The sequence below is a fragment of the Ambystoma mexicanum genome, chromosome 3p, assembly GCF_040938575.1.
Source record: "Ambystoma mexicanum isolate Mex_15411 chromosome 3p, UKY_AmexF1_1, whole genome shotgun sequence".
NCBI lineage: Eukaryota > Metazoa > Chordata > Amphibia > Caudata > Ambystomatidae > Ambystoma > Ambystoma mexicanum.
In genome coordinates, this window is record NC_090925.1 from 31,483,964 (window position 1) to 31,511,314 (window position 27,351).

The 27,351-nt window shown below is 46.1% G+C and overlaps 1 protein-coding gene across 2 annotated transcripts in view; it reads right to left on the minus strand.

The window, feature by feature from the left end:
* LOC138580098 (ephrin type-B receptor 5-like) overlaps positions 1-27,351 on the minus strand; it is a 761,617-nt gene that overhangs the window by 332,267 nt on the left and 401,999 nt on the right. For both annotated transcript variants that reach the window (XM_069650378.1, XM_069650379.1), the window contains one exon: positions 2,916-3,078. In XM_069650378.1, the coding sequence (XP_069506479.1) occupies positions 2,916-3,078 (163 nt within the window). The remainder of the gene's footprint in view (positions 1-2,915; positions 3,079-27,351) is intronic.

Here is a 27,351-nt window from a genome sequence, read left to right on the forward strand (position 1 = left end):
CTGGGTTTTATGTGCGTTATAAAGAACCCTTTAACCATTTAAACTTAGCAGTAAACCTACTAGACAAGAGCAACAGAAGAATGCAACGCTTGGTTTAAGGGTAAAGACGAATTCTAGAAATTCATGAAGGACACTGCTTAACCTGAGCACCAGAGAATGTGCGGTCTTTTCCCCATGGCACAACTCATTAGCAGGAATTAACTTCTTCCTGACACCCCACATCGTGGCTTTCTCCCCAGCAACATCTAGTACCCGTTTCTATTTTATTTTTATTTTCTAGCATTCCTTCTAGCTCTCTGGCGGGCTGGATGGATCATAAGGAATTGTATTCCTACACCCTGGTGTCCGTGCTGTTATTTATAGATTTTCCTTAGGGAGCCAGCATGACGCCCTCCCTTGATGGGGTGTATTTGGGCACGGGCTATGCCAAGCGTGGGCTGATCGCCACCTGCTTCTCAGGGCTGGAGATCAAGCCAGCCTGTGATGAAGTTTCCTGGCAACGTTTTTGCCGAAACATTCTGCGGCTCCCCCCGAGCTCCCTCCTCAGGACTTTGTACTCAGGTAAACACCACTGACCTGCTTCCTGCTGAGGTTCATCTGCACAAGGGTATGGAAAAGGCCCTCCTCTGAACCTGCGTTGATGTATTATTGTTTATGAACCATTGGACATAGAAATAAGGTCAACATTTTCAGATAAAGTGTCCAGATGGGAGAACAGGAAGACCATCCTATTGGTTTCAGGCAACATGCTGTCATTTCTATCTGTGCATCTTTTTCTAATGTGGAACTGATAAAATACATAAAAAGTGCTGGTCATTCTCAGGACACACATGTATTAGGACTAAGTCTGCACATCATCTGGTGTCCAAATGGTCAACAGACTTGACTCTGACTATTGGTCCTTGAGATGGGAGTCCAGAAAATCAAGTACCAGGGACTACCCTTCACACAGAGTGAACAGCAAGCCCTGCATGTGAACCTTGACAGGGCCCCTGGAACAGGGAATCTTAACATGCTGGATCAGGCATGGCAACTCATTCAGCAGGGACCAAGCACAACACCCTAGAAGTGAACATACTGCCAGGAATCTTCATGTCTGTCAAAAAATCTGTGTGCCTTGTCCCCTTTCTACCTAGACAAGGCTGGATTATTCTGTCCCAGACTTCCTCTGAGACCCTTAAGGAAAGGGCCAGTTCTGGTTAAATAGAAGCGTAAGGTAAATCAGAGAAATAACTGAATCCAAAAGGCAAAAACCCTAAAGAAGCTGTGCTGCTAATGTATAAACAAGTAGCGTAAATATATCTTTACAACAAACTATGCACATTCTGCATAGCACCAAGATATTTCGCAAGTGGTGACAGTGTGCAGTATAAGAACCTTTAACATAGCATAACATTGTTGAAGCAAATTCTCCATATGCAGTGTTTAGATGCACGAACATGTTTCAGTCCCTATGTTGAGGAGGGACCTTCTTCAGGGTAAGGCAGCTATTTGAACAAGGAAGAAACAGAAAAAATACTGCTTAGCACAGCAAATTATTTTCAATCAAGAAGGGTGGTATTGCACATCTCGTACCGCTAGAGTACCAATAGAGTACCGCTAGAGTGAGGAGGTAGCAATGATAATGTAACAGGCTCCATCTTCCTGTGGATCTTGAGGAAACGATATTTGGGTAAGGATTTAGGAAGAAATGGGACAGGCTTGAATGCCATTGTTATAATCCTAATCCAAACGAAACCATTAGTTCTCCGAAATGAACACAACCCAAACCATTTACCCGGTTGGGTGTATGGCAGCGCCATGGGTAAGTGGCCTTCATATAAGGAAGTCATAGTTTACAAACTGTGTTAACTTGCAAACGTGTTACAACCTGGGCTTGTGAGGTCCGAGCAATATGGTGTCTGCAACAGTATTTTATTACACAAATGTCTAGGGCTTTGTTTCCAGTGCGCTGTGTGTACTTGCGACATGTTTATTGTAATGTTGTGTCGCGAGCAACCACACCCACAGCAGTTCCACAGAGCAAGATCTGGGCTGCACCATTGCTGTGCTGCGAAAAAAAAGTTCAGGAAACATGACTTCCTACTGTATAATTCCAAGATCCTACAAAAGGCCAGAGATTCTATAATGTTGCTGCTCCAGATGCAGACCAAGGAACCAGTGTCTGCAGCCTCACCCTGCCTGCGTTGGGTGTATTCCAAAGAGGGTCCCGGAGCTCAGAAGGTCAAGAAAAAGAGGACATGGCGGATACATGAGTGACCATTCTCAATGAGTGGGGGGAGGTGGGAGGGCAGTCCTTGCTTTTCTCACATGGTCTGGAGCTTTGGTCTCATGCATGCCTGCTTTCTGTCTGCCAGATCTTTGCGATTGCCTCAGGTGTGACTTGCTTGTGTCCTTCCAGTGGATCATGCATGCTATACGTGGAGCAACTATTCGTTTATGTATTGTTTGCATCCACGCATGCATGACATAGTGCTGCATATAATCAAGATGTAGAGGCATTTGATGGATTCGATCTAATACTTTCTTTATATATTCCGCGTATATTAGCAATGCGCGGGCCGCGTGCCCGGAACCATCACTGTCACCTGCTTCTGTAGAGCCATGCAGCGGAAATGCTGGATTTAGACCACACTGCATCTGGCCCACCGTGGTTAGGAGTTAGGGTTAGAAGTATCACAACAGGCCTGGATGTTGTTGTCTCAGTATATTTAATTATGAAAAATCTCGTGTTTCACTGTCGGCGCCACTTCCTCAGGACCCCTACTACATAACTTTACTTATGATACTGAATGCCCTTGAGTGTTTCTGCGTGAGAATGGTGCACTCTTCGTGCATTGGTTCACCTGTGTGCATATGAATCTGTGCATGACAGGCAGTTCATGGTTTTGTCGTTAAACCGGGGGATCACTCACCTTCCAGCATCGTCTGGAAGTACATCCTTCCGCTGTACGGTCCGAAGCCTGTGGCACTGCGCGCCCGCACCTGGACAGCATAAATTGCACCGGGGCTCAGGCTGTAGATGGTGGCCATGTTTGTTTCACTGATCTGGGTCACTGAGAATCCTTCATCCTCTGCCTACAAGCAAATGCATATTAAGGTTAAAGAAATCAAATCAGGCATCATGTGTTGCTCCTTACTGGCATGTGTGCCTCGCTTCTTACCAACATCTGATCAAGGAAAGCCATATGGAGACACATTTTTGGAACACTAGATAATTGAAGAGTTGAACAACATGTTTTCACAACTGTTGACTTTTGTGCTAGAAGTTGATGCAAGACTTTGCAACAAACTAATTTGAATGGCATGTTCATTAGACATAAAATGTACAATCCACATAAAACGTTTATTTACCTGGAGTAGATTCTCCTCTTCTTGCCAATAAAAAGAGTAATACTAAAATATCTCGCCTTTAGAGCCAGAAAGAAACAAGGATACTTTGTGCCACCCTCTCCACAGACGTCTGTGTGCCCATGCCAGCTGCATCCTCAGCCCCGTGGGATGTAGGGCATCCCTATGGAGAGTCAGTGCCCACTTTGCTTCCAAGATGGAGAGTTTGAGACGCTCCCCTCCTGCCCCACTGAACGTGGACTGGTAACGAGGCCAGAGGCCGTCTCTTCTGTGCGCCTGTCCGGTGAGCCCTCCTGCTTTCCAGTTACCACTATAGCTCGTCCACAGCGATATAGACGTGGTATGCAAAGTTCCCTTTTATTTACTAGCAGGGTGGCAGGGCCTGGTGGCACCGGTGCTTGCTCGTGGGCCCATTGCTCCCCGATACTGGGCTCTGGGAGACTCTGTGCCGAGTGCAGGTTTGGAAACACATGTGGGTAAAAGCCTTTCCAATGAGGGAGAGTCATGCCTCGTGCCTGAGGGGCCGAGGGGTGCTCCGGTCGTCCTGTGCACATCTTTCAGCCTCGGTTAAAAGCTGCACTAGTTGGCTTGCAGAAGGCAATGGAAGAAAGCACTAGGAGCCCTCAGGCTGGGCCCCTGACACCAGGGTGGAGGATGGCTCCTGCATACGCTCGTGGCACAGCTGCTCCTTCAGTTTCCTTAGATTCTCACCAAGAGCGTGCACTTAATGTCACAGCCACATGCACTTCTTCGCTGCGTCCTCCTTGTGCACCTCATAATGTTCTATCTCTTTTTCTCTTGGGTCATCATGCAAAGACCCCCTTTTTCAAAGGTCACGTCCAAAGGTTGAAGGTTATGAGAATGATGACAGCTCTTATAGTTATGTTAAATGAATCTGCAGGTAAATAAGACTGCAGAATGCTCGGACCATCTGCCCATACACACCACGCAGCTGAGGTCCAATGACCAGAAGGCCTTGCGGGTGTTTGCTTCTGGAACCCTGCATAGTTTCCCCCCATCTCTGAGGTCACAGCAGGACCCAGGGACCTGGGGGCCACCGTCACTTTCCAGGGTTTCTGAAGCAAGAACGACGCTGGTCAAGAAGCCCCGTGGCCCCCAGTCAATGCCACTGCACACTGGGGAGGCCCCAATGGCTGACATTTCAAGACGGCCATTTTCTAGTCCCAGAGGAAGTGTAGTCTGTTCCCCTTCACCACTGTCTGCACCTTGCCACACAGGGTGCCACACAGGCACTGGCATGTGACTGTTGCACTTGTCAGTCATGGTGGCTGATATCCCTCCCCTCATTCCCAGCTCTTGACTGGCACTCACAGATAAATAAAACAGGAGTTGCTTAGTCATTGGATATTATTGTTTTCTGCTACCTGTAGAAATCTGTGCTAGTTAGTATTTAGTAAATACACATTGTACACTATGTCCTGACAAGATGGCAAGGGTACGAGGAGGGATAATGATTCACTGATCCTCTTCCCACCGTCAACTCATGAAAGCATCCTGAGTGTGGTATGAACTAAGTGAGAAGTGAGCCCAGGAAGATGAAGAAGACGATGAGCGGGGGTACCCAGAAAGGCTGGCATGAGCAATGTATCCTGGAGCCAGAGACGCCAACTCATGAAGCCGAAGCTCTGCCATCTTGCATGCCACTACTCTAGCCTTCATTTTTGATTTTCTGGGATCTTTCAACGTGCCCATGCAATCAGGAGATCGCTTCAGAGCACGTGATCCCAGAGAGGAGATCAGGAGGTGGAGGTAGGGGACATTTCAAGTCCTGGCAGAAATGAATACTCTTGATGGAGTATCTGGAGTGATTATGGTGGTCTTCATGAAGAAGATGTTCAAGTGGGTGGGAGCAAGAGCGGAACATCTGCGGCCCACCTGGTGTGGTCTGCAGGATCCCCCCACATGAAGCGAGGCTCCGTCTGAAGATCTGAGACGTCTTGGTGGTTGATAAGAGGTGGTATATCTTTGGAGATATTTGGGTCCTTGGTCTTGGGGCGTCCTCTGTGCCAGGCAGAGCGGCTTGAATCTAATGTGAGAGGGAGCACAGAGCCAATGCAGGTGAGATGTCAGAAGACGTGTGGTCACAGGGCATGAGCTTGCAGATTACCATCTCATCTTTTGAGTTTACTCTTGACATGTGATGGCCAGAACCAGTACATCTGAGCCTGTGCCTTGTGTGTGTTTGCTATATCAGGCATATGAAACACTTGTGTATGGGTGCGATATAAATAAAATATCATATGAGGAATTAACTGGCAAACAATGCCATTTTGGCAGAATCAGATCTTGGCATAGGAAGCAGCACTTGGACATGTTCACTGTGATGGGTACATTAAAAAAAGACCTGATGGCTGGAAGGTTTAGAATTAATCATAACCACTGCCATTGCTCTTGCCAGCCTTCCAAACCACTGTTCTTCAGCCTGTCAAACCAATACAAAAGGAGGAAACATCATATGCAAATCTGGTATGGCCCCACCCCAAAAGGGGCAGTCCAGCCCAAACTGCTTGGTTACATCTCTTGGGCACTAGACCACAAGCAGCCCCAGAGATGTGTAAGCCTCACTGGGCGTCATCAGTGAGGAGTGGCTTGAGTCTCTAGTTCCAACAGGCTCGGGACTCACGTCTGTGCATACCCGTCCTGTTCAGGGAGAGAGCAAAAGAGGTGATGGCTGACAGGTGTGAAAGGCATTGTCCAATGTTCGATTGCATTACAGAGGCATTAGAGGCTGCCATTGACATTTATGAACTAGAAGCACCTTGCCATACCAGGCGGAACGTGGCATATGCTGGCAGCACATAGATATGTGAATGGTACCTTAACTATTACCACTATACCTGGCAAGCCGGGTGCGGCTTCAGAAGGCATGAGATGGCAGCACTGCCAGGACAGCCAACTCATTAAGTGCCATCCTCCGATATGGGCAAGCCTTCCATTTCACAGTCTTGGAGACATGGCAGGGCCAATTCAGGCCTTCGCCTATCCCAGGTCAATAAAGTGAGTGCCATTCAATTGGGTAATACAAACAAGTATTATAGCAGCTCTTAGAAGTGGGAGTCTTCTGATATAAAGCACTGATATCATTGTAATCACTATTATTACCAGCTTATAGAGGCTTCACTTGAGATAGATAGCGGCTTGCAGTATAGTTGGCATGTGAGGCTATCCCCGGTGTACCCAGCGTTGTGGAGCTAAATTGGTATTTGAGGCAGTGCTACTGAACTGTGTTCCGTTTTCTAGATGTCCCCTTGGCATAACATGACCTTACACCCATGGCATTTCAAGGCTGCACCCTACTTCATATATGCTAACATTGCATATTTACCCTAAACAGTTTGGTTTCATTTCCACAGTGACTTCCGATGACGGCTTTTGTGTTGAGGGACATCTGACGTCACTTCCTGCGATGCGAGCCCGCAGGAGGTGTCACGTGTGCTACATCATGGCGTTTCTGCGCATTATCAACCATGCGCACCCACTAGAAGATGCACTTGTCCAATCAGGAAAGTGTTGAGTAGAGCAGGTTCTTGCTCGAGAGCCTGGAGTTAATATGGTATCAAGCAGTGTGTGCACGAGGCATAACATCAAACCGCTCTGGGTCCGCCCTACAATGCCTGAATGTGTGGGCAGCGACTTGACGCACATTTGCATGGAGACCCTGAATGGTAGATTTAAATGCCTGGGGAATAAGGTGGGAGACAGATCATGATGGCATTCCATGGATCTGTGGAATTCTGGATGCAGTTCCCCCTCTCTGATGTGGGAAGGGCGGCTCTTGTTGACATGGTAGCACTCCCACGTTTGATGTACCTTTTCCACCCCATGTCTAGCTGAATGCTTCCAAAAAGTTGCATATGATTCTGGGGAAACTGTCATGGAAGGGTGGGGGTCCAAAGGTTGCATTGAATATACTACAGCTCCCGCTGAGGAAGAATGTGTTGGGGCTCTGGACATTTGCTTGTATTACTGGCCAGCTCAATTTCTTGCAATATGCCCGACTGGCGGCAATCGCTAGGGGCCTATGGGAAGGACTCCCGGCATGCTAGGGGCCTATGGGAAGGGATCCCGGCATGCTAGGGGACTATGGGAAGGGTTCCCGGCACGTTAGCGGCCTATTGGAAGGGATCCCGGCATGCTAGGGGCCTATGGGAAGGGTTCCCGGCACGTTAGCGGCCTATGGGAAGGGATCCCGGCACGGCCTGAGAGGCGTGGGATTAATGTAGCAATGCTGGGTGAATTACTGAACTCTATGCTGCAGCAGTGGCTGCCAGAGAGGTGGGAGTAGGAAGAGGTCTTGGGAGAGCCATTTACAGATAGTGAGTAGCTAGGGTGCTGCTTTATGCGAAGCAGGTACCCAGGAATGCAGGATTTCAGCGGTTACAATATCAGTGCGCTATGCGCGCCTCTACCACACCTGGGGTGGCAGCTAAAATGGCTCCTGATCTTGGCTCCAGTTGCTGGAGATTGCAGGAGGGAGGTCAACACATATTTACACATGTAGTGGGGCTGCAAGGTAGTCCAGACACTCAGGGCCGAGTAATTGACAAACTGTTTCATTTATGGAGCGCGGGTGCGAGCCGCGGCTCAACATTGTACACTGGCACTGCTCCCCAACAAGGGTGGGAGAAGGAAAAGGTTGCTTATAAAATCAGTACCCCTGGGGTTGATTCTGGTGAAGAAAGCCATTGCAATGGTTTGGAAGTCAACCGGGGGCCCCCTCTCATGCTCCTGGAAGACAGAGGTGCTGAGATGGGGGAACGTCTGCTGCAGTCAATGCCTTCAGAGCCAGCAGGTCTGGAGAACACTGAATTTCGACACCCCTAGCACTTTATTGCAGTTGGTAATTAGATGGGAGATGTGACATCCCACCTGTGAGTGGGAGATTTCCTGGTGCAGTTTCCCACAGCCAGCAAAATGGTTTGTTTTGGGCTGACATATTTTCATGAACACAAAGTGGCTTTTCAAATGTCACTTGAGGTTTGTATGTGAAAACTAATATACATCGCTTCTTGTGAACCCACACATCATGTCCTTTCGTTTTGGCATTTTCATTTTCCTTTGGTACATTTCACGTTTAAAGTGCTTTTATTGGCACACACCGGTGCAAGCCGTTCTTGTTTCAGTGTTTCACAATCCTCTTTGCCATGTGACAGGGATCTTTGATGTGTCCTTCTTTTGTACATAAAAATGCTGTTTGTCCTTCGGTAATGATAGGTAGGCACCTTTTACACATGGCTCTTCAATTTTACTTGAAAAAAATAAATAAAGGTCAAGCCGTTTTTGTTTCGGTGTTTAAAATCCTGCTGTTCATGTGAAAGGGACTTCTGTTTGGGGCCTTTGAATGGACCCCACAATGATGAATTTTATAGGAATCCCAAAGGGACCCCTCTTTTTTTATAATAAACATTTATACTTTTAAATACCCGTCCCTTTCTGAATCCCTAAAAATCCCCTGACATGAGCACCAACTTAATGGGGACCTGCTTCGTCAGCTCACCTTTCCTTGGAGGGGACTTTGGACCCTTACGGTGAGTGTGATGCAAGAACCCCTACCCACACTAAGGTACCACCCACATGGAGTGTGAGGCCAGAGTATGTGTTCTGTGGGTGGTCTCATCTTGCTAGGTGGCCTCATGCAGGCCGCCACGGAATCCCGCTACCTCACGGCAGGATACCTCCTCTCTAACCACTTTTCCAAGTTAAAATCATTACTCATACCTATGGTCCTACCCCTACTTAACCTTTAAGCCAACATGACATCCCCATTAAAATGCTTCTCCCTACTTAACATTGAACCCACTTATCAGTTATTAAATAAATATAGACATATAACTACACACATATATATATTTACATCCAACATGTAACACATAAAACACTACCTCAAAATGGGGTGACTGCTGCAGTTCCTTCTTGGGTCTGTCCTTGGTGAATGTCTGACTAGCTGCATGGCTGTCTGGATGGCAGGCTGCGGGCTGCGTGGCTGGTTGGAGGCCTGTCTTCATGCTGACAAATGTGGGCCTTGCCCCTCTTCTTTCTACAGGGTGGCACCATCCACCACATTGGGCCACCCGCAGTCACCTTGCAGCCCTGCACTTCTTCTTTGTTTCTGGGCAGCCCCCTGCACAGGTTGGGGGTCCGTCCACTGTCACCAACACTCCCGCAGCCATGTAAACATCTTCTGGGTGGGCCCAGTTGGATGGGGGCCCACCTGTAATTACCGCCGCACCTGCAGCACTTCTTAAACTCTTCGGGTCAACCCCGTTAGGGTGTGGACCACCCCCGTCACTGCAAGGCACGCACACCAATCTTATCTTCTGGCAACATCCCATGTGCTGTGGGGACACTGCCGCTTTCACTGCCATGCCTGCGGCCATTTGAACATCAGGCGACGTCCCCCTGGCAACATGGGTCGGCACCACTGATCACTGCCGTGCCTGAAATGTGATGCATGTGGCGGGCGTTTGGCCTTCACCTGGGCTGCTCCACTGGGTGATCCAGTGCTTTCCTTCAGCCAGGCTACCCAATGGACCAGCCCAGGACTTACTCCTACCTCCTCTCCAGATGGGCTGGCCATTGAGGCCAGCCTGAGACTTCTGTCCACCACTCTAACCTTTGTGGTGGATGGGACTTTGCCGCTCTTCGCCTCCCAGGTTGCACCTGGCATATGCAGACCTCAAGGACTAATCCGAATGGGCCTACCTCGCTGGCCACGAGGCAACCGTCTGGGGACACAGCCCGGCAGCCTGGTCTGAGCCGGCACCCACACGAGCACCAGGCTGGGCTGTTCTGATTTGGCCCAGGCAGACCCGTGCTCGAGGCTGCTGCTGTCCGGTAAGCCTCTCTTCTTCTCTTCTCTACTTTCTCTCCTTTCTTCAACTGTTATTTCTCAACTGTATTTTTTTTTTTTAAATCCTACTGAATTCTTTTTTCCTCTGCCCAGTGCATTCCTGGCAGGCAAGTTCTGTCCCATTGTTCTTCTCTTCTCTCAACATTCCATCCAGCCCCATGGTGGTGAACATAAGGTCCTTAATCAGTAACATGTCATACAAAGGATGGGATGAAGAGTAACTCTTACACCAAATAATCAGACTAACTCAGGAAGCTGGCAAAGATCAATTTGACTGTTTTAATATCAATTCTCTAAAACACAGAGTTGCAACAGACATCGACAGCCGTTCGCTCGAGCTCTCAATACATTTTACATAAAAACACACTTACATACTGATAATTCATCATAAGTGACATCATACTACGTGGCAAATGAGAAAAACCTACGGGGGATTGTGGTTGGCTCAAGGGAAACATTTAATTATACTTCCTATACGGTGATGGGTTGTGATAGGACATCTACTGTCAGGTGGACGACTTAAGCCTGCCTCTAGTGCTAGTTATCCTCAACACTTATTAAGTACACAGAATACTATTGGCTCTTAAACTATAAGGACCTTCATTATACGGCCATCTGTAACTGGTTGCCACACTCGTGCCATGTCTGGAACATTCGGCTCCTTAGCAGCACATAATCTCATACCGAGGTGCAATGGACTTGACATTGCTTTCCCACCCAATTAGCCCATCATCTCTCATCGCCCATGCCTTCTGCCATGAAGATGACCTTTCAACTTGGCCTTGCAGAATATTCTTGTCTCTGGGAACATAAGGTAGTACGGGCACACGCTTTTCACAGTTGTGGTCTGCATGCCCAACTCCTATTTTCATCCTTAGTCCACGTGACAGGAGACCGCAATTCGGTCAATTTTTCAGCAATTGTCTTGAATTAATAAACATGGCATTCATAGTGTTCTTTCTTTGCACTTTAACAAGGGTTTGTACTTTTGTATTGTTTATTTATTTATAGAGCACGCCAAGCCGTCAGGCATCTGGGCGCTTACAAATGTTTAGGTTGCAGGTACATACATTTAGGTTACAAGTACATATGCAATATACAGTACATAGTAAGGCAATATACAGAGAGCAATTTACAGGTTACAAGTACATAGGCAATATACAGTATATAGACATTGGCATGCAGCCAATATTTGACATTGGTCTTCAAGGCAGGGAAGGATGGTAATGCTCATAGAGTATGCTTTTCTAATGGGACGTTCTGATGTATGTTTGGTGAAGCTCTCAGTCGGATATATAGGTGCCTTATAGTTGAGGCCATGGTAAGTCAGGTTTAGTGTTTTGTACTTGATTCTGTGTTTGATGACTAGTCAATTGATGGATCGTCTTATGCAAGAGATATGTTTGCCTTTAGGAATGCCTAGGACAGTTCTAAGTGCGTTGTTTTGGAGGGTTTGGAGTTTGTTGGTATTGTGAGTGCTGGTGCCCAAGTAAAGTGCATTGCAGTAGTCCAATATGGAGAGAATTAGCGCCTGTGCAATAGTAATACAGCTATCTGTGGTCAAGAAAGGTTTGCATGCATAGATCAGTTTGCACGTGTAGCTGGTTGCGGAGGCAGTGGCATTCACAGTGCTGAGTCCAAATAGAAACCTAGGGTTTTTACTTCCTTGGCGACGTCAATCTCAATACCATCAATGGTGATGGAGTTGTATTGGGTAGGGAGTTTGTTTAGTTTGTTAGTGGACCCAATGATTAGGAGTTCGGTCTTTTCGTCATTAATACTAATACTAATAATAGGACGTGTGTGTGTGGCCATCCAAGACTGTATAATTTGGTAGATTTTGTTGATAAGCCCTACATCCTTGTTGTAGTCTGCTTGAATTGGGATAAGGATCTGGGTATCGTCAGCATAGTTAGTATATGAGACCCCCAGGTTGTCCAATGTATCAAATAGAGGCTTTGTAAATATATTGTACAAAGTGGGGGAGACGCATGACCCAAGTGATAGGTACTGGGTCTGCTGATGAGGAAGGTGAGCAGACTCTTATAGTTCTATTGTCTAAGAAGGAGTTTATCCATGTGGAGGCCTCTATGGAGAAATCGGCTGCAGATTTAAGGTGGTTGCATAGGACTTTATGGTCAACCAAGTCAAATGCGGCTGAGAGGTCTAGGAGCAACAGGATTTAAATTTCTCCTTTGTCTTTCCAGTCGACCAGTTGGTTCTTGAGATCAAGAAGGGTCATTTCCATTCTATGCCTAGGCCTGAAGCCGGATTGTCGGGTGCCTATTAAGTTATTGAACTCCAGATATGTTAAATGTTAAAGGTATTTGTACCACGCACCATGATCAGTGGAGTTGGTCCCGAGGCACTCTGGCGGATCTGCAAGGGAGAAGGCGGGATGGGTTAGTAGGGTGAAGAGGGAGTAGGATAGTGAGAGGCGTGGTGTTCTGTTGGCAGCTTCATCTCGGTATACACCGTGCGCTGAGCTTTGGTGCGAGTATCGGAGCGATGTCCGTCCTCTTGTGCTGTTGGTGTGGTTTATTCGTTGTTGCGGTGTGGTGAAGTGAATGTGGCTTGCCATGCGAGAGGTGTTTGTGTTCGTTTTGTGAGTGAGTTATGTATGCAGAAAAAGTGAGCTTTTTTGGATAGTGGGTTGTATGTTATGCAGCTAATCATCACAGTGTGGCTGAATGCATCGATTTCGGGAGTCCTGCTTGGTGAGAAACAGCTAGGTTTGCGAGTCCCATTAATTAAGTTCAATCCTAAAGCACAGCTAGATTAGTGGGTCAGTCCTGTATAGGGAGTAGGGGCCTATGCCTGACAGAGATTTAGGTTCTTTAGTGCAACACACTCCCTGTTCTATTCTAACGGACTCTGTACAGTGTTTTAATTCTAATGAACTAAGTATAGTGGGGCTGGTTGTCTGTTCTCCTTGGGTGTCGGAGCAGGAGTTGTGCATATATTCATGCAATGCAAACTGGTGGGAAGATATGTATCTAAAGAGCAGAGGTGGTCAATTAAAATTCACTTCTGCACTAGTCAAAAAGAACATGTTTGAACACGCTAACTTTTGTGGTTTGACACATTTGTTCGCTGGGTGCAGGTCTAGCACAGGGCGCATGGTGAGATCCTTTTTGGGTACAAGGAAGTACACTGAATAAATACCCGTGTTTACCTGTAGAAGGGGGACGACTGATTGCACCCTTTTCCTGCACGATCTCGACCTCTTGCAGCAGGATCTTCAGATGTTCCTGTGTTAGGTGCCTGGATCCTGGAGGTCTGTATCGAGGTGGCCGGCTGAACATGATGCAATAACCATGGGTGACTGTCTTGAGCACCCACTTGTCTGTGGAAATCCCCTCCCATGCGTGCAAGATTCAATCTGTAGATAGGCGGCTCTGTCTAGAATTTTAAGGAGGAACGGTACTGTCGTAATTGGCCTGTAGTTGGTCGGGACACTAGGGTCTAAGTTCGTTTTTTTAGAAGAGGTAGTACCCTGTCATCTTTGAGGTTAGTGGGGACAGAGCAGGATTTGAAGGAATAGTTGATGAAGGTAGTGATAAAGGGAGCAAGGTCCTTAACCGCTTCCTTGATAATGGGTGCTGGGCAGGTATCTCCAAGACACCGGGAGATTTTGAGTGATTTAATGATGGTTTCTGCCTGAAAGGTTGAGATTGACCTGAATTTGAATTGATTAGTTGGTTTGGATTGGTTGTCGGCAAATTCTTCCCATATGGCTTCTTGGGTAGCAAGAGCAATCTTGTGGAGGGAAGTTTTTTTGGCTATTATTTTGTTTTGGAGTGTGGACATTTTGTTACAGAGGGCATTTTGTATATTTGTGCACCAGGTTTTGTTTTTGGTGCATGAGTCATTGGGGGCAATAGGAGATTCCAGTTCTCTGAGAATAGAGAAGATTTCCCTAGTACTTGAATTAGCTTTTCTGATTCTGTCATTAAAAGTTTCTTTTTTTATTTGTATGATTTCTTTTTTGTATTTGTCAGACAGGGAGGTGAGGTGGTTTTTCTTCTGCGTTAAGGGATTATTTTTCCATTTAGTTCCTGCTTGTATTTTTTCTTTGCGGAGGGCTTTTAGTCAAGGGGTAAACTAGGTGTTGAGGTGGGCTAGCGGTTTTTCTTTGCTCAGTTTAAGTGGGGCGATGGTGTCTATGGATGAGTTGATGGTGTTATTATACAGTTCTACCAATTCTGTAGGATCAGTGGGAAGGTGGGTGTGATTGGTGATGGGTTGAATCAAAGGTAAGAGGTTAGTGACAGTTATGTTTTTTTTACATCTGGTTAGGGCTGGTGGGGCCATGGGCTTAGGTGTGTTAGTTAGGGGACAATCTTGGATGGTGAGAGAGATCAGGTAGTGGTCAGTCCATGCACAGGGTTCTGTGGCAGTAATGCATGAGGTACAATTAATATCTGCAAACCAGTCCAAGGAACGACCTTTGTTTTGAGTAGGACCAGAGTTCATGATAGTAAGGCTAGCTTCACCAATAGCATTGGCTAGGATGGTGGCGTTCTGGTCTTTAGGGTCATTAAGGCCTGGGTTAAAGTCACAAGTGTGATGATTTGGGAACCAGACTTGGCATTGGTATTCAGAAGAGCTGTTATGTCTTCTTGGAAAGGTCCTGCAGGTCTGTAGATCACATGTATGGTGATGGTGCATGAGGGGGATAATCCCAGTTTGACCGAGAGTAGCTCTGTTGAGGGGAAGGTCAGGGGTTGTATTTCTTTGAAAGATAGGTCTGATTTGTAGATGACGGCTAGGCCGCCCCCTTTGGATGTTTCTCTGTCCCTTCTTATGATTGTAAAATTTACTGGGACCACTATAACTATAGCAGGTCTGGCTGCTTTGTGGAGACATGTCTCAGTGACAACAAGGAAGTGTAATTGGTTGCAGGTAATGATGTCGGCAATTTCTGAGGCATGTGCGGCCAAGGATCGAGCGTTGATGAAGGCTTCTTTGATTTGGTGATTTTCCTTGGTTAGGTCTGTACTGGTAGAGTCATTGGTCCCAGCGGCTCTATGAGTGCTGGTTAGGCATTTAGAATTGGGCGAGGGTTTGGGCCAGTTGTAACAAGACTGCTTTGGGAGTGAGAGCGTATGTCCATTTAAGTAGGAAGGTGAGGACTTGGTAAGTCTAGACCCAAGTCTATGATTTCTCCATTTAGTGGAACAAGGTTTGTTAGGTTTGGAAATGTTTACTGGAGATAGGACCCAGAGGGGTTCTGAGGTTTGCTGTGGATGGACACCCATGGTGGCCATTGTTTTATGATTGGGTATGGCAAAGGATGAGTGGTCATGCAGGTGTTTGGGTTGTTAGGTTTCAAACTGGATACTAGCAGCTGTGGTAGGAAGGTAGTTGGTGAGACATTGTGGTCAAGGGGTAGCTTGTTGGCATGGATGAGTTTAAATGGCCAGAAGTTGCTGCCATTGAGTGTAGCAGGAGTGTACTCATGCTAAGGAGTAAGCCTGTGATAGTCGTAAGAGGTAAGAGCATGGCTGGGAAAGGGGGATGCACGTCAGACAGCATGGAGGACTATATGGTACAGTGGTTGATAGTTTACTGATACACTACTTGGTATGGAATCCGTGTGACCAGGTAGTACTGAGTGCAAGTATAAAAAGCGAAAAGGTTAAGTAATTGGGATGATTCAGCGTCTCACGGTTTCTGTTCTTCAAGGATAGATAACTGGCCTTGGCTTGCTCCAGCTTTGATACCAGGCCAAACAGCTACTGTCGCGGTTTATTACGCGATCACACTTAAACTCAGGGACTTCCTTTCCCCAATGAATGTGACGCACAATAAAGCACTATTAGTTTTTGTTAAGGTTCAATTTGCTAAGGCCTCCAACCCGTCACGCACCCAACACCCAACAAGTGCCCGGTGCCACAATGGGCTAGGAACCAGGCCGGTGTATAGTCAGAATATATGTATTTATTAATTTATTTAAACTTAATTTGACAAATAGATTAACACCAGCCACCAGTGCTGTGGCAACACAAGAACAAAAATAACTTCCGTAAAGGCACCAATACAGAAATAATACTGAGATATGCAGTCACAATTAGTTATTTTTAAATCACCCACAAATACAGAAAAAGAACGATTCAAGACACACAGTGATTGCTGATTTGGTTATAATACTTTTCTCGCAGCAACCACAACCCTCAAACATCAATTAGACTTGACCCTCTGAATTGAAGGCCAGTGGCAGAGAGTGGGAACGCAATGGGAAAATTGTTTTTGGGATTCTAATCAGAGATGGAATATGAGTGAAAGAAAAGTAATGGGAATTTCGTTTTGCCAGACCTAAAAAGAACAGACAGGGCTTTGTGGTTTTGGTCAGAGCACAATGGGAACACATGGGTGTAAAGAGAGGAAAGGGTATCTGTACTCTTTCTCGCTATTTGGCAGGGTATAAGCACAGAGCACCCCAGCCAAGATTCTCTATTTGGTAACATTGGACGCGCAATCAAGGCTTAAGCTCTTGGGAGGTGATGCGGGCTGGTTCTTAAGTACAGTGTAGCCCCCAAGCACCAACAAAGGAATGTCCACACACTATGTTAGTGAAAAGACAGTTCTTTATATAAATAAGGTTTCAATCATATACACAATCACGATAACACTGTGCTCAAGTTAATCTAAAATGGTAAATAGATACAGTTTAAATGTGGTACCACACTTACTCTTTGATTCCATTAAAAAGCATCAACTGTACTCAGTTAAAATAACATACAAATCAAAATAGCACAAGGTATCAGGAGTAGACTTAGCAGGAAAACAAGTGGTTAGACAATTGGCAGAATATTGGGCCTCTACCACTAGGCACAGTTCGGTATGAAGATCCCCCCACCTGAGCAAAATGTAAAATAAAGTATATTGATAAGCCCAGTCCATATATTGTCTAGCAGAGTCTTATTTACTTCTATGATTGTTCTACTGCCTCAATGTACCTGTCACGACCTACATCCAGAAACCCCTCTGGCAAGCCCATGGGCCAGGAGGGGTCTTGGCTCGGGTTTCCAACAAACTTAGGCATCCATTGCCTAGGCCCCCTTGGGGCCGGTCCTGGCGCCTTTGGCACCAGGCTCATACTTAATAAAGACTTGCGTTTAGGGAACTACTTTATTTCAAGTGCCAGCCAACATGGAGGTCTCCACATAGTTTAGCTCCTTGGAACCAAGCTATGCGGTATAGTGTTTTGGGTGTGGTAGACTAGGAACTACTTTACCTGGACTACTTTCTTGAAGCTATTTAAACCACACCCGACTTGGGTAGCAAGCTTCACATTACTTTGCAATCCTGCAACGTGATGTTCACCGTGTTCAGCTGTACCCGCGAACCTCGGAAGAACAGCATCTGTAAGGAGACAAAAGGACATCGTTAGGAGCAGCAGCTTACCTGTAATTTTCATTGTTAGCTGCCCACAGCTCCTGCAAACAACTTCCTAGGATCAGTGCATCTCCCGGACGGAAGGATCTGCAAAAAAGGAAGGAAATAAGATATTAGAAACTTTACAACATAGCGAACTGTGCCGAAAGGCTTACTTCGCAAGTCGCTGTTAGGCAGAAACCTGTGCAGTTCCCTTAGGGACCACTGCAAAAGATTTAAGACTAGAGGTGTTGGCAGTAAACCCACTTGGTAGCAGTCTGTATCACCCAGATTTACCTGGTAGCTGTGGCAGAGCAGTCAGACTTCCCTCAAGAAGAGTTAGGCAGTATGCAAAGTATACACAATAGGCCCTCAGATACAATAATACAAGCAAACACTGACCAGAGCTTTGGTATCAACGTATATAATTATTTATTTAAAAACACACAGTTTGAAACACTCCAGCACTCTTGTTGTAAAATATTCTAAACACAGTTACTATTGTAATAGATACACCCCTTTTTCCTTATCAGATAAGTCACAGTAAAAGACCACTTATTTTCATACAGAGGTGAGCGCTTAACTAGATTGCACTCCAATAAGTTTGTGAGAAAGGGGGGGAAAAAGACAGAATATGGAAAGGTACACCACTCTAAGATTCAAGAACACTATTAGCAAGGCAGAAGAGCAAAAGGTTACTGGTGAACCAAAGTCCAAATGCTGGGCCCACTCTTAGAGAGAGCAGAGCACAAATGCGCCCAAGATCACACAGTTACACTAGGCTTAGAAAGTCTTGCAGAGGGTTCAAAAAGAGTTTAGAGAGGCTTAAAAAAGTTTAGCCAGGGTGTCCCAGACTAACCCAGGTTCGAAAGCCGGGGGCTAAATCTACCCCGTACAGTCGGTAGCAAGGGAAGCCAGGTGGGACACGGTACCTTAAGTGGGAAGGATCCTCCAGCGGTGGCAGTTGTTCCTGGTAGTGGGTGCAAGTTGCGTCGTCGTCCAGGGGAAGAGAAGATCTCGACTTGGAGGAAAGATGAAGGTCGTTGCACTACCAGGGCAGAAACCAGCCGCAGAGTTTTCCGGTTAAAGGTGGTACCTTTGTTTCGCGGTCGTGGTGAAACGTGGTATCCCGGTTGCCGGGGTGCTTGGCACGGGCAAGGCGGCCACGAGGTACGTCGGGAAAGCGAAAAGACGGTGAAACTGGTTATCCCCACCAGTCAAAGGAAGAAGACTCTCCGGCGGGAGATCTCCTCTGTCGTTGGGAAAAGTGGTGAGGCAGTCCAGCAGGGCTCCACCGGTGGTGGTGTCGTGGCAGGTCGGCTCAGCTTCTCCCTCGTCAGATTCTTAGGTCCTGTGGCGACTTCTGAAGTTCCAGTCCCCAAAGCCCTGCTTTTATGCAGCAAACCCCCATTCATTCAGCCTAGCTGTCACTCAAACATGCTAAGTGGTGAGCCGGCCGGCTCACCACTTGGGCCAATCAGGATGGAGTGCGACTTGAGTTGCCTAGGCAACTCAGTCCAGGGTGCCTAAATTTCCCTCCACCCCTCCTAAGCACCCCAGACAGAGTGGCACCACTTTGGAGGGCTTCTGTGGAGAAGCCCGCCAAAAAGTGGAACAAAGGGCTCGACTTGGGTTGGAGTCACAGAAGAGAACACAAACGCCATTTTAGAATCAATTTTTGGCAAAAAATACCAACCGGAGAATTAATATTAATTAAATAAACCGACGGTATGTTCGAGGCTACCGTAAATAATTAAATAAAGGTAGTAGCCTAAAACAATGGGAAATCCCATAGGAAAATATTCGCAGTTGAATATAAAAAGTAGTATCCACTGCCACCAGCCAAAACTCGATCAGGGGGGACAGAGACGTGCCCCCTCGACTAACAGACCCTGGGGCAATCGAATTGCCCCAGCCAGTACGTCCACAATATGATGGTGTGTACTGGTTCTGTTCAGAATTTAAGACTAGTAAAGTCAATGGTGACTTTACATGCCCTGGGAGACAGTAGTCAGTCCCAGGGTATGGAGTCTATACTGGGGGGTCACTATGACACCCCTGTGTCACTGCACTGAGGTAACACACATCACAAAAACACATGAAGCCCTATGGAGTAAAAGACCCCATAGCCCATTAAACACTTCTAGATTCAAAGAAACACACTCAAATCATGTCCAAGAGTGAGGGTAAAAGAGTCTCACTCTTGGCAGGAGAAAAAAATAAACCCCAAAATTCCAGCAAAGCTGCTGAGGGACTCACTAGGTTAGGAAATTCAGCCTAAACAGAGAATTCTCCCTAACACTCGCCCCCGCCCCCCACCCCAGACTAAGGGACAGGAGGATTTAATCCACTCCTGGATGAAACTCATACCTCTAGTCGATGACATACATCCTAGAGAGTCCATCAGCATTTTGATGGTGACACCTTGACCTATGTTCTATGGCCCAAGCAAAGGTTTTCCTTTGTAAGCTATATGACCTACAAACCCTTTGAGGAACATCAGTCTTTTTAAAGTTATAGGGGACCTGTTTGACCAGTCCCTCAAAAGTGGTTACAACTTCTGAACCTGTGTTAGGCTTTTTCAAGGGGTCCTTATAAAGAATTCCCTTAGATCTAGAGGGGCCTCCAAGGTTCCTCACCACCTCTCTTGTGGGAGCAGGTTGGGCCTTAGGCCTCTTGGTTGGAGGGGCTGGGGTTAGGCAATGTACCTGCTTCCCCTTCCTCTTAGATCTAACCTTACCTACTTTAGGAGTTTCCCCCCTAATACTAGGATTTGAGTTGGAGTCTTCAGTAGAAGGTCCAACAGTCTGAAGGTTTTTGGCCTTAGACTTTTCTTTCCTGGTTTTCCATCAGCATTGAGAATTACCAGTTCTCTTAGGCCTAGGTAGGGGCCCAGTAGGTCTATCCTCCTCTTCATCAGAAGCAGGGGGAGTCACAGACTCTGAAATTGGGGGAACAATGATGGAGCTTGGTTGGGGCTCCCATTTCCCTAATGTACTAGCCTGAAATGTGCCTGGGTTAGAGGTCAACTTACTAACACCAGGGCTTGTAGTGGGGGTCTCAGTAGAGGTTCCCACAGGCTTAGAGGGGTCCCTTAAGGTGGCCTCTTTAGCCATTTTGGTTAGGTTCTGCGTCTCCATACTGGGAGGCCTGGGGGTATGTGACACTACTCCTAGACTTCTCAGGTCATTCCCCAACAGGACCTTCCCAGGCACCTCAGCCTGAACACTGACAGGGATCCTCACTGTCATGTTGTTACACTGAATGAGGGCTGGTAGAATAGGAACCATTTGGACAGGGCCTCCAGACATCTTAGTGGGACCTTTGGGTGCTTTTGCCCCATCCTCAGGTTGAAAGAAGCTTTCATCCACTATTGTTCTGCTGGCCCCAGTGTCTCCCCTGGCAGGAGTATCCTGGCCATTGACAAGAACACTGTCCACATAATACACCTTAGAGTTAACAGGTAGGGAGTTATACACAACCCTATTCTGGGGACTAACCAGACCCATAGGCTCTAAGTTTACAGTTGCTTGAAGACCCAAGGGTTCTTCAGCAAAGAGTTCAAAGTGGGCACTAGCCATCTGTACTTCATCCTCAGGGGTGAAGGCTAAGGAGACTGTGCTGATCCCTGCAGGTTTACCCTTGCATCTGGGATCCCCTTTGATATGGTCAGTAGCCTTACAGATATAGCATTGTCCAAATGTTCTCTGAAAGGGTGGCTTGTTCTGACCTCCTTCTGGTTGTTGACCAGAAGGTATACTAGCCTGATTCGGTTTACCCTGGGGTTAGCGGTGCACCATGGTCCCTCATAGCTCGGGAGGAGGATAATTTTCTCAGCGACACAGCAGCTTTCAGATTGCATTGAAGGTAACAGCAGTCAACCTTCTTCTTCATGCTCGGCTTCAAGATTAAGCATTAGTTTTGACTTTAGCTTCTGAACGATTTCTATCAGTGAGAGGTTCCCAGATATACTGTTTGGTCTCTCATTCACTCTGCTGGGTCACACTCAGGCAACCAATCACCCAGAAGGGCATCCAGGTAGGCAGGCAGCCAATCAGGCTCACAGTGTATTCAGGCCATTCTCCTCCCTCCAGACACTCACAACAAGGAATGTGTATTGGGACAAGTACCCAGCCATTCAGCACTCCACACTGCATTCATACCAGTGTCAGGAAGGGCAGTCTCATTAATTGAAACCAGGCACCTATAACATGAAGTGCATATTGGTCACACACTCCATTTACGCAGGTCCCACCCCAAGGGCGTACCCACAACATACAGTCACTGGGAAGGCTCTGGCCTGGATTTCCCCACAATACCATATATGGAGCTTCCACCCAACAGCCAGTCAGGAGGAAGGGACAGAGTCAGGGCTTCCCAGGACTTTGGTAAAACAAGGTAACAGGAAATATAATGCATGAGGCCACAGAGGCCATCTTGTCTACTATCAGGAATCAACTGATTCCAATGGCAGGGCCTGGGTATCCCAAATTGGAGGATACTCAGAGCACCAGTCAAATTCAGCATGGAGCTGCCACCAGCCCATGCCTGCTCTGTGGGCCACACACAGGTGCCCAAAAACATACACAAGGGGTACAGGGTTGTACCCCCACCTATGGGTGCCATAGGGGTATCCCAAAGGTTTGTGCACCAAATCAAACAGCAATAACACAGAACACACATGATAAAAGGACTGTACTACAGGGCAAGTACATGGAGGCCCTGTCCCTCCAATGCATTTCCAGCATCTCAGGGGGCAATTTCATTTTTGCACCCTGCACATGCAAAGGCACTACCAGGCTTCACACTTCTGATTTAAAATGAAGAGTAACAATGGGGGGATTTAGTTTTGCACCCAACACATTCACGTGGAAACAGGGTTTGGGGATTCATTCTTTTGGCAAATCATCAGGTCTATACTGGCTCAAAACACACTGGGAAGAGCTTGTTGGTTTCGAATGCCAACAAGACCCATCCTGTGATTTCTAAAGGGGAATTAATTGATTTACTTAATTAAATATGCTAAGGATCTATACAGACAAACAGGATATTTTGTTATAGGGAAATAACTAGAACAATCTTTGAAAAGTGCAGTGCCTACACAATCCATGGTTTTGGGGATAGTTTTACTTACAGGAAAGGCCTTAGAATGGGCATCAAGGAACAGCAGGGCACTGCTAGTGGCAGCAAGGTTGAGTCATGAAGAGTATCCTATAAATCCTCCAAGGGGTCCCAGTCATCTTCTATGTCTTCTGGTTCCTGTCTCCACTGCAGGATTTGTGCCTCTCTGCTGGGATGTTTCTTGCAAGAGTTCAGCATCAGGTTGCCTCCCAGAATAGAATAAGTGACAAAAAGCCCAATTCTAATGTAAACTGATCTACTTATTGTGCAAATGACATTACAAACGTGTCGTGGTTCCCACTCCCACAAAAGGGATTGGCTGATTTTCTCTACCCACCTCCCGCCTGTGTTCTAATAGGACAAGGAGATCGGGGGAGTGAGTCAGGACAGCTGTGGTAGGAGCAAGCCTCATCATCCCAATTTGACAGTGGGCTCAGCATGTTCAAAACTCTAAAAATCTATCGACATGGCAAGTACCCTAATTTTTTAAATATCTACATGTATGAATATATTTTTAAGGATTACATTTTAAGGTAAATTAGATGAGGCTAATCTGAAGTCGGCACGCCCTTCCTATGCAGAAATATGTTTTTTCTTCATTTACTCAGGAGCCATATCAGTGAAAAATATGGCGCTTTATAATTTTTATGTTATTTCCCTCACACCAATTTTCAAATCTCTCAGAATCAAGGGAAGGATCATATTTTCATTAATAACTTTAGTTATGTTTATCACACAAAATCGTTTTATCATGGTAACAAGGGGGTGACTGTCACCTTTAATAAAAGTCTGGAATGACCGTCGTGGCATATATGCTGCCCTTTTTATGCAATAATATGTAGTTTTCCATTCATTTCAACTCCAGTTTTTTTTTTATTTGCTTTCAGTTTAATTTTCCCTTAAGCATGTGACAGCCAGAGCCTGGCTCATGTTTATGTTCGCCTCCCCCATCAAAGCCTGTGAGAAACTCTAATGGACTTTTTATGGAAATTGTGACCTCTAGTAACTTCTGCTGAAAGAACAGGCATGGCCTTATCTGTCCCCACCGTCGTTTCACTCTAAGCAGTGTATTTCCTTCTATAATTTTAAGTAATGGCCCTAACTGATAGTTGACAACCAGGCCCCTTTATGTTTTGCGAAATGACCGGCTCATGTACCCGGCCAGCCATGGCTTTTTAAACGACCAATCAATGTAGATTACATGACATCTTATAAGGCACCTGGGCCTTATCCATATGTACTAAGTTTCTTTTTAACTTCATAGTTTCAAAATACACGAGTATAACTTCTGGATTGTCCATATGTATAGGGCAGTTACATTTGTGTATTGAGGGTCCCAAAACACCCATCTGCTGGGCCTTGGCATCTTCTGGGGCAAAAAGGAGACTCTGGAACAAACAGGACACTCAGGCTTGGTTCAAGAAGACACCAGGCTTTTTTTCACCAGCAGACAGGTACACTTCATAGATCTTGGACATCTCAGTAACTCTGCTCAAATTGCTAAGTTTTACACAGCCTTATATGCAATTCTTGTTTGGATCAGTTCCTTATCTGTGATGCAGATCACTTTCATCAGTTCAGGCACTCCAAGACAAGCCCCTTCCCTCTCTAGGGTTGGCTGACCGGGCTGCCATTTCACAAAAAGCTCCCAAGGCCTCTCTACATCTGTTACTGATTAAGATTATGTATGCTGTATACGGCCTTTAAAAGGGAACATTACTGACATTAGTCCTGGGACAATTTTAGCAACTGCATCATGGTTTTCTGTCCCAGAGACCCAAATATGGGCATCATCTGTATCCTCTTTGCTAATTGAACCAGCTGAATGCGTCATCCACATTCCTCCCTTGTCTGTTACCTCGCTCCCACACAGTATACTGTCAAGATTAGAGATAAGAAACCCAGATACCATGTTCTTGGCCACTCAACTCTTACTGAACTATCATGAGATGATTAATTTATCCTTTTAGCAGGTTTTCAAATAAATTCACAATTTAAATGCACAGAATCCATTTTAGATGGCTGCCCACATTACAAAATGCCTAACCTATCACAAAATGGTGGACTACCCTATTTGTGTTCATATCTTGACACCAGGTCTGTTTCAAACCTAGTTTTCTAGTACAATATACTTATCATGTACTACTTAACATGCCTTCCATTATTTAAAACATTCTGACCGTATAAACATAAATTGGTTTTTACAGCGCTTTGCTGTGAAGCACTATAATTCTAGTTTTCTGAACATTTGAAGGCATAGATCCCCCCACCAAGTTATCTATGCTCGGTTTAAGGGGGAGGGGAACTATCTCCACTGCATTCAGTTTGAGGAAGGGGGTAGTCATTCCTATTCATGAGGAAACCATGTTCAAACTTTGAAAGTCTAGTGAGCATTTCTCTTAGCATACTGTCATTTGGATGAGTAAAACAACAAGGGCATTCTTTTATTTCTTATAAATGCAAGAAGCTTGGTTTCACTTTAGCTGGCTGGAGCACAATCTGGTATTAAATTGAAGATAATGTACGCACTGCAGTCTCTTTAAGTATATATGCAACTCTACATGGATTGTGTAAAATGGCATTATCAGCCAGATGTCCTTCTTTTCCTTGCTGGAATGCATTGCACATATCTTCCCACTTTTGAAATTCATCCACTTTCTTTCCTTAGGCCTGTTTATGGTTCAATAGGCTTAATGTCTGACATCACCATTTTTGTGCTGGCCTTAGATTTCAATGAGCATTTACAAATCACTCTGGCCTCTTTATTTCTGACCTTCAGGGGCTATATTTCACCCCACACTTTGCGAGTCTGCGATCTCCAGCTAATTCTTTGCTGCGACACACAGTTCTCGACCCTTCGTTTTCTGTGGGTCTGAACAAAATGTTATAACACATATGTTGAGACACTATACAATCACGGCTTTGCCTGCAATCTATCCACTATGTATAGCCAGCTTCTAGGATCACTGCGTCTGTACATTAATTGAACGGTTTGCAATTTCTTTAGTGCATCACAAACACACACACATGCAATCTTCTTTTCCACATAGGAACGTTCACTCAATTTCTTATTTTGTCATACGTTACTATAAGGTCCATACGTCTTCTTCTTCTTATCTTCTTAGTGCGTCGCTCTCACTTGTTGTGACGTCACTAGGTTCTCTTTCTCTCATTTTCCTATTCCTTCCGGACCTCTTCCAAGAGTTTGTCCTCTATTCGGGCATACATCTGGTATGGCTTTCTTAATGGATACCTTTTCTCGAACACTTGTCGCGGTGTGGTCACAACTACAGGTGTCAAGCCTGGTGCAGTTTCAGGCTTCCAACATACAGGTAGTAGAGGGGCAGGACTCCGTGCAGGGTCATTTGGCTGCTCCTCTACAGTGGGCAGAATGGTTTAGTCCAAATCACACACATACACACAGCACACACATAAATAAAGAAACAAATTGCACATTAAATAAAATGCTTTCATTACGCTGGTGTCTGTGCCTTTATTTCTAGGTCTTCCCTTAGGAGACAAGCATGTAGCCCCTGCCATGTAGCCCCTACTAGCCAGGCCCCAGGGGGCCACAGGCTACACTCTCCCTCGCATTCTGCGGAAGGCAGAGGCATGACCATAAACGAATCAATCTGTTTCCTTTCTCACAAAGAGAACAAGGCTTATCTGTTGAATTCAGCTGGAGTTTCCAGGCTGCAGTGCCATGGAAACACACAGCAGCCCATCCAAGGAGATTTCTACAGGGAAACAGGTATCTTTAGAACCTTTTAAACACCAAAGGGGTCTCAAGAGCACATCACACCATTGTAACCCTGAGGAGGTCTCGCACAAGGGCTCATCAAGATAAACGAGTCAGAAAACTAGTTAGAAAGACAAATTAAGTACAGCGCCTCCCACCAAATAGCACAGAGTAGGTCACTGTAGGTACTATCCCGTCACAGGTGTGTTGCCCTATGCTGATGAGAGAAGCTTTTTATAATCCCCATGAAAGGTCCCAGCCCTACGCTCAACAGTGCTGTCCAGCCGCTGCCATGGATTGGACCACCTGAGCAACTTGGATTCTGTCACTTCCCTGCCATAAGCCACTTTAAGAGCTTATGAGCCAATCAGATGATAGTCGGAGCTCACTGTATTTTTCACTCAGTAGTGACAGATCAGCTGCCGTCCCTTAAGTGCCAGTCCCGACAGTGTATGGTTGGTTGTGATCTGGTGCTTTTAGCACTCAAACTCTCAGTACATCTAGGGTACTACCAGAGACCACCCTAATCCTCTCACGGGAGACCTAATCTACAAGTAACTGCCCTAAACATCTTTCCATCTCCAGAAAAAAGCAGAGTCAGGCAAAACTATGTGTTGCACTACAAGGTGAATGGGTTTAATGAAACTGAGATCATCTGGTAGGCACCTAGCCATGATGTCGTCGTCTCTTTGCACGCTGTAGGGTAGTTTATGTCTCTTTTAGAGTGATCTGACTTTTCCGACCCTCTCATCTCTTACACAGCGAGGGTCAGTCCTGCATTTCAGACTCCTCAGAAGAGGAGGGGAGTTTGCAGAGTCTACCTTCAGCTGCTGAGAGCAAGCTCACCTGCTCTTCTTCCAATGAACAACCTGCCACAATGGCGCAGGGT